General features: G+C 37.1%; 1 protein-coding gene across 1 annotated transcript; it reads right to left on the bottom strand.

Annotated features, from left to right (window-relative positions):
• Window positions 1-763: 763 nt before the first annotated feature.
• On the bottom strand, window positions 764-2,852 carry LOC110734046 (epoxide hydrolase A-like). Its single transcript, XM_021914108.1, has 5 exons — window positions 2,694-2,852; window positions 2,381-2,595; window positions 1,823-1,993; window positions 1,506-1,741; window positions 764-1,236 (listed from the first exon to the last, which is right to left on the bottom strand). The coding sequence occupies exons 1-5, from the start codon at window positions 2,761-2,763 to the stop codon at window positions 984-986; spliced, it is 945 nt and encodes a 314-aa protein (XP_021769800.1). The 5' UTR covers window positions 2,764-2,852; the 3' UTR covers window positions 764-983.
• Window positions 2,853-8,618: the final 5,766 nt, after the last annotated feature.

Genomic DNA, 8,618 nt, shown 5'->3' with positions numbered 1-8,618 from the left:
CTAGGAAGACTAGGATAATTCCCTAATTCAATCCTAAGCAAACTAGACTTCTAAACCAACTTGGAGAACAAGGAAGCCAGCCTTGAACCGCAAGCTTAGTACACACGGTATACATAACTAATCAATTAAGATATAATTTGATTAGATATCTAATCCAACTAGAACTCTACCTAGCCCTAGGATAAGATTTGCTTAGTTTCCTAAGACAAACCAAATCCTATCTTAATCAAGCTTGCTCACCAAGCTCTTAATTACACGCCTAATTAAACTAATTAAAGAAACGAATTTAACTAACTCCTAATTTAAAGAAACTAATTAAAAGCTTAAAGATCCTAATGCTTGAATCAAGATAAACCCTTTCAAGTGAAAGGTAAAAACTTGTAAGCAAAATCTAAGTAAGAAAATTAAAGAAACTAGCTTAGACTCCAAGAAACGCTACCAAGCAAACCGTAGCTTTGCTTTGGTATCCAAGAAAGTGTCCATGCAATGGTTGACTTGAATCAATGTTTAGAGACAAGCTATCTTGATGCATGATAAGCAATTCTTCGAAGTTCTCCATGCTAAGACTTGCATCAGGTACCCTCTTCATTTGAGTTGGAATGCCTAAGTATGTGGTGGTACATTATGGTTGATTTAGGTGAAGAATTATTTCTGAACAAAAAAAATCGACATTAATAGTATAGGATAGATTTGTAATGCTTAATTATTTGTGTTGTGGAATGATTAGGTGACTGCGGTATATACGCTTTTCATGAATAAGTGATTCATCATGGAATACAAGTCTTTATTGCTGGAAAAAGCTATCTCAGATCATATCAGTATGTTTCTCTAATCTCATCGCTTACTGAATTATAAGCTGGTCAAGTCTTTCGGAATAACTGAATTATTACAGTTCAACATCAAAACCAAATGAAAAGTACTACAGCTCTTACTGAGCACAGCATCACAGTACATATAGTATATCTTCTGTAAAACAAATTATTCTACTGGGTGGTATGTTTGTTGATGAAGGATATGAGGAGTTCATTAACCTTGTCGGGCAACTGTTCTTGAACAAAATGGCTTCCTTCTGGCATGAAGACAATCTCCAGGTCAGGCACACTCTTCTTGATTGCTCCGCTTTTTATGTTTTCCTCCATGCCTGGGAATTTTAAGACATAATCTTTTGCGCCCATGATAAGCAGTGCTGGAGCTTTGACTTGTGGATTTGGAATATCAATACTTTGGTACATGCTCCTACATTCAAACACAAAACTAGTATGATGCTTTTGAACAAGTGTAGAGCTAAATATACTACAACCTTTCAGTGTTCTTCATATCTGTTCAATCTATCATTAAATAGATTCTGTTCATTTGTTGTATAATTTTAAGGGTTATGCATATCTACCTATATGCAACAGGCAGGGGTGTAAGGAATTTAGAATTTTCATACAATCTTGCATAAGTCGAAAGGCCTCTGCAGAGGACCAGGGGTAAACTTTGGTTTATGCATATTTAATATTTACCTATATGGAACTTGCAGGGCTGTACGGAATCCAGAATTTTCATACAATCTTGCATAAGTCGAAAGGTCTTGTTCAGAGAACCAGGGGGGTAGTGGAGTGCTTGGAGCAACAAGGTCCAGTATTTCCTGATCATCTCCAGCTAATGGAAGCTCGCTCCCTGAAAACAGTATGTAGATATATCTTATCACTGTCTTAACGTCAAACCTACCAAAATCTGCCTCTGCCCTGCCTGGCTCCTGTTAAAGAAATAACTAGATGTTTGGTCACATAATTAAGGAGAGGGTGGTTGTTATTTGCTACATGAATAGATTAGTTACCTTCCACCGTATGATGTAGAATCCTTTAGGAAAATGATCTGAATTGACAGCAGTCAGCCCGGGTAGCATGAAAGGAACTCCTAAGGTTATGAAGCCAGACAATCGTTCAGGGTGGAGTACGGATACTAGACTCACTATGATAGCTCCAAAGTCCTTCCCCACTAGGAAAACCTGCTCCATATGAATATCATTAGAATACTCTCACCGTATTCAGCTTCTAGATTTATTCGCAGATGAACTGAATTAAAAGGCCTGCACTTCAGAGATTTTACAAATAATACAGAAACAAGATCAAAAGTTCAAATCTCTTCTGACCCTCTAAGTTTGGCCTCAATTTGCAGGTTAGGAAAGTTTATCCATTGAAATTATTCTCAAATGTGGCATCTTTTTGGAGAAAAGTACTTGATGAAGTTATGAGTTCTATTGTGAGGAAGAGTTGGAAAGCATGTATCTTGAACCTAATATTTCAGGTAGTAAAAACGACAAATTGCAGGAAAATGATTTCCCTGTATCAGCCATTTGAGCAAGTGCAAATCGGTAACAAAAAGAAAATGTTACCTTTTCAATTCTCAAAGAGTCGATTACACCTACGACATCCTCGACAAAGTCAGTTAAGGTTGTCTTTTCAGGCTCAGGTGGCTGATCAGACATACCGTAACCTCTAAAATCAATGGCAATTGCGCGATATCCAGCCTCAGCAACAGCCACCATTTGGTGCCTCCATGAGTACCAAATTTCTGGAAAACCATGCAGGAAAAGCACTACTTTGTGACCTGCAGATTATATGAAATTATGAGCCACTAAAATCTTCAGAAATTTGAAGATTATCAGTATTAAATTAAGTTTATTCATCTTTTCTGTATGAATAAACCTGTTCCGATCTCTGCTATGTGAAGCTTTAGACTCCCAACTTGTACATGTTTGTGCTGAATCTGCTCCATGGTGGAAACTACTGTAGTAAGAGTAGTGATATCTGAATTGTTGATAAGTCAGTATTTTTTGTCCCACTTTATAGTAATTTTATGGCATTACGCATCTACTTAGAAAATAACACCATCCATTTACATTGTCAATTGTACTAGTACTATCTTGTCTCACTTGCTTGCAAGTTTACACACAAGTCACGATGCACCCTCCTAATTTTTTATGGTCCCTGATTTCAATCTATAAATACGGACCTATTATTCAGGGTTACGAATTTGATGACCCAAGAAAACAATTTGATCAAATTTTGACACCAGACGACCCTAAAATGATTGGACAAATAACTTTAATGTACAATTTCAATCTATTGTTCTTAGCTCTATTTCAAATCCTATTCAATTAATTCGAAAAAATTAGAATAAGATCTAAAGGCATATCAGGCGTGAAGTTACAATAACGAGAGTGATCTATCAGTTTTCTATTTCATTAATTTAATTTTTTTCGATACAACCAATTAAGGTGAAAAAGTTATTCGAAAATGTTTTCCAGACAAGTTATGGGGCTCCAAATGTCGGGAATTGTACAAGAAGCAACATGTATAAGCAACATATATAAAAAAATCAATAAATTTTAAAATGAAAAAATTATTCAAAAAATATATTTTAGGCACAAAGTTATGGGGTTTTGAACACCGGGATTTTTGTAGAGAGCAACATATATAAAAAAAAAGCTAATATTTTTTATTAGCCACGCCTATGTAGAACGTTTCAAAAACCAATTTAGGTGAAAAAATTATTCGAAAATGTTTTCTAGGCACTAAGTTATGGGGCTCCCAAAGTCAGGATTTGTGAAAGAAGTACTCCCTCCATTTTTATATTTGCTCTACTTTTCATTTGCGGTCGTTTAAAAATACTTGCTTCATTTTCTTATTTAGAAAGTTTTTACAATATTTAATTCATTTCTCTCATCTAGTGGACCCAACATAAATCATAATTTATTAATTTTATATTCTCTTTCCTCTAATTCTCTCAACTACTTTTGCTTTTTACAATTTTTTATTCTTCCACCATATTTTATTACTTTCTCCAATTTCTCCTAAAACTCCGTGTATGGAGAAATGGAGCAAGTATTTAAAAACGAAGGGAGTAACAAATATGAAAAAATCAATATATTTTTAAATTTAACAAGCCTGTGCAGAATGTTTTAAAAAATTATTCACAAATGTTTTTCGACCACAAAGTATAAGGCTCCCAACTTATTTGTGATTTTAAGTTGCAATATTATTTAAATTGCAACTTACTTCTACAATAAGGGCGTGTTCGGAAAAATGTAGTTGTTAACTGTGATTAGAGGTGTCAATTTGGATAACCGGATGGAGTTTGGGTAGGGTCTATTCGGGTCGGATATATTCAGTTCAAAATTTCTGTTTTTGTTGGGTTTTACGATGCGTGAGCACCGTGCGGAACCAAAACCCGTCCGGACCTCATGCATAATTAATACAACTAAACAAACAAACATGCAATTAATAAAGCGATAAACACATAAAGAGGGAGAGAGAGAAAGAAGGGAAAATACATTCTTACCCTCGTAGCGTGCTTCATACGAACCCGAGCACGACCCCCGGAAAGCTCAAGACATGCACGCGCGAATCCTCCTACTTCGCACACCCACCCGCCCAAACACGACACTTATCTCATAGCTTAGACGAGACCGTGCTAAAATTGGAGTTTTACGAACTTAAAAGATTTTCTCACGCTTTAGGGAGATGCTTTATTGAGTTCTACTCAAATTGATAAATTCCCAACTCCCAAAGATGTGTTTATAGGCAAAACATTCCCAAAAACTTCAATCATCTTTCCATGTGGGAGAGTTGGTAATGTGAGAAAATAAGAAATTAATTTAATTCTAAATAAATTAAATAGCATGAACAATAATCAAATGATAAGTGTTTGAAAAAAAATAATCAAATGACAAGTGTCAACACACAAGAGAGGGTAGGTGGGAGGACCACCTTGGCCTTGGAGAACAAGGTAAGGGGCTGCCCCACTTTCTTGGGCAATAAGGGCAGCAGCCCAGCCTTGCTAGTAGCCTTGCGCCACAAGGCTAGGCCTTATAGCCTTTGCCGTAAGCCCACGCTGCCAACTGCAGGCCCACGGGCATTACGCAAGCCCAGCAGCAGCAGCGTAGGCCTAGCAGTAGCACCGCAAGCGCCAACCACTTGCTGGCGTTGCTAGGCAGGCCCAGCTAGGGCTATTTTGGTGTGCAGGGCACTAGGCTGCCCCCAGCCAGCCCGCAAGCAAGGTCAGCCTTACTGGTTCTTGCATTGGTTGTTGTGGCACGATGGCCTAGTGCTTGCGGCCCTAGTCCCTTGCCCCACAACGAGGCAAGACTAGGCCTCGTGCTATGCTTATAATTTTAGCACGATGTGTCATTTGATTATTCATCTCGTCTCGTGATTCCTAGAATCGTCTTAACTTGCGACGCTCGACTTCAACGCTTTAAGCTCGAAATCCGACGTCAGAATTTGTAAAATCCTTATCGACTTATTTAATCCTTCGGATTAATTCGTTGCCTTTGTTCGGTTACACGACTGGGTGTGACCCGTAGGGTTCAGTTAAGAGCAAGCTATAAGATTAATATATTAATCTATCTGATCGAAAGCGGCCTCCAACTAGGCATTTTGATCACTTGACTTCACTAAATAATTAGCTTTTCTAATCGGAACCCTCTATCGGAATAATACACTTGTTCGAAGGACACCATTCCTTTCAGTCTCCCTCTTGGCCTTCCGGACAAGTGTGCTGTATGTGTGTTGCATTTTTCCTTTGTCACTTAATGCCTCTTCATGAACTATAAGGTAATATTTATCGTTATCCTTATTACGTCCAGAAGTGTTTCTCGATATTTCGAGTTCGACTGTCAAGTACAGATCATTTCTAAAATCCATCTGAGCACGACCATGCATTTTCACAGTCTCACTCTTCGACTGTCAAGGCCTTTTAAACAACAAAGAAATGTTTCCTATTGTTAATAGGAGGACATTTTCAGTCTTGCATTGTCAAGCTTCCCTTACTAAGAATCCTAGCTGCCTAAGTGTTGCCTTTATAATCCCCTTGTACGGAAGACGTTTGTCAACAATAAAACGGATTAGTACTCAAATAAGAGAACTTACAATACTCATGGTCAAGGAAAGTGTTACCGATAGCCATAATGAGTAATATACTTATGAGGATTATTAAATCTCTTAAAGTATTCTCATAGGTCGATTCGGTGTAGTTCTAAATTGATACTTGTGCAAATGATTTACGACATTCTTGTCCTTGTAGCACAAGAAACAGTGCTATAAATTATACTAAACACTATTCTCACATGGTTTAGTCGTCCAATTCTTCAAATGACCTTGATTTGGGGTTATTTCGATATGATATTCAATGTTCACTTAATAGGTGTTTCTTTATCCAACACATTGTCTTGATACCATATTTTGAATATCGTCAAATCGAAGGGACTTACCATTTAATTCTAAACCACAATTAAATGATTATGGAATAATATTAATGAGCATATGGATTCCACTATGAAACTTTTGAACGTTTCATCTTATGAAAAATGGTTTTCCCAAATGTTTCAAAAGTAATACTCTTTACAAAACAGTTATAGAAATCACACCCATATCTAATATGCCTGATTCTTTTGTGCAATTGTGAATGTTGTGGTTCACTTATTGCACAGTTTTAGCTATCATTACTTTGCAAATATTAGCATCTCCATTATCGAACACTATCATAATAAGATAATAAGATTCGAGTGTGTTATGGATTATATGTGATTTAGGATTTATCATCCAAGTGATGGCTCCCACTCATTTTCATGATTTGAGATCTTTAACTTGGCAACCTACAATCATCAAAGTTCAACAACGAACTATCCATTGAACAACATCCCTTTTATTGCCTTTAAGGCAACAATGTTTTCAACATATATTTTAGTAGATATTCTAATGATGCTTTGCTTGGATTTTACTCCAACCAGTTCACAATGATTTGGGATGCCCTATTCATTTGTGACCATGGAAATTTACCTTAAATTTTCGCACAATATACATGGACAAAAGTTCATGTTGCCATTCTCAAGCCACGATGTGTCTAACCTCGTGCTTATAAATGGCTTCCTCATTAAGGATCTGATCCTTGCTAAGGTTGTGCTCACAACATCAATACTTAATTATATTTGTTTCCGTGCATCAAGAGTTCATCCACTTACTTAATCAAGTACTTTGGATGTTCTTGATCATAATCTAACGATCCATTACTTAGGTTCAAGTCGATTTGTGCTTTATACTTGTCATGCTCTAAGCATGCAAGTCATGTGACGATTCCATATTGTAGAACCCATTCATGTGAATTTTAGCTCATCTAGTTTCGCCGAGTCTTGCTAAACTGCTTGCTATATGATACGGTTGAAAGTCTCTACTAGAGTCTTCCGTGTTTGACTAAGTATTTGCCTAGCTTATACTTAGTTCAAACATTTACTTAGTCTTATACACATGGGTTGAAAGCCTTTTCAAGTCCATGTTTAACACGGTAAATTCCTTTACTCGTTCAAACATCTTATTAAGTCTATCCAATAGATCTTAATTCCCGCTATGTACTAAGTATTTCCTTAGCTTGGTCCATCATTGAAAAATACTTTCAAATATAATCATTTAGCATTTGATAGTCATTTTACAATAGAGTTCGTAATAATCTTCTTATTGGACCTTACAAAATTGACTCTTGCTCCCACTAAATTTCTTATCTAAAAGAATTTCTATGTTTCTCAATAAGCCAAACCTTTTATTGACTTCATGAGAAAACATATTTCAATCCTACATGCAATGCTTCCTTTAATCCACCAATGGATTTCTTGAGCTTGCTTTCAAATCTAGCATTATTTAGATTTACAAAACCCTTGGACTATATCTATAGTCTCTTCCAAAATTCCATTTTGGGAAGGCAGTTTTGTTATCTATTTTGTCATATTTCAGATGAGAAATTTTTTTCTAGAATAATCACGAAAACACTTAACATTCTGATTAGTGAATATGTTATATTAATTGGAAAATTTGTCAAGAATAAACCAACTTTTGAGTGGTTAACTCAAAATAAGCCAACTTTTCGATTAACTCAGAATAAGTTAACTTTTAAAAGCATTTTCTTTTAATAGGTCCAATGACCTACAACCTATTAAATAAGTTATTTTTCAATTAAAAATAATTATTAAATTTATTAAATGTTAAATGTTATTCATAATTACATTAAATAAACAATTTTTTTTTTTTAAAAAAAAAAACCAAATCCCGGCCACCCCCCCTCCCCCACCACTTGCCAGCCCCCTTCCCCACCACCTCTCCCTTCCACCAGACCACCTCCATCCTTCCCCCTACATACGACACTCTCGCCTCTCCCTTTCTCCTTTCTCGCTCCCCCCAACTCCGACACCATGCCCTCCCCCTTGTTCCTTTCCCTTATCCTACGTTGACCCCCCTCCCCTTACCTATCCAGATAACGCTGCCCCCAAACCCTTAAACCCACCCCAAAGCCAACCCATTAGACCTCGTTGAAGTAGTCGGAACCATTGAAAATTTGACAAGAGAATAAATTAGCGGAAGAAATTAACATTAGACTCAATGAACGACTTTATCACCATATTTTGCGTGGAGAACTATAGAGAGAAAGACGGGGTGAATGTCGTGGTGGGGGTTTGGGGAAGCAGGAAAGGAGAAAAGGAGAGATGAGGGCATCGTGGGTGAGGGAAAGGGAGTCGCCAACGCTGGGGAGGGGGTGTTAACCGGTCGGCCGGTGTCAAGGGAGCTAGTGGGGAGGGGACTGGC

The sequence above is a fragment of the Chenopodium quinoa genome, unplaced genomic scaffold (assembly GCF_001683475.1).
Source record: "Chenopodium quinoa cultivar QQ74 unplaced genomic scaffold, ASM168347v1, whole genome shotgun sequence".
Taxonomy (NCBI): domain Eukaryota; kingdom Viridiplantae; phylum Streptophyta; class Magnoliopsida; order Caryophyllales; family Amaranthaceae; genus Chenopodium; species Chenopodium quinoa.
Note: the sequence above shows the minus strand (reverse complement) of the source record. Positions and strands in the feature narration are given on the sequence as shown.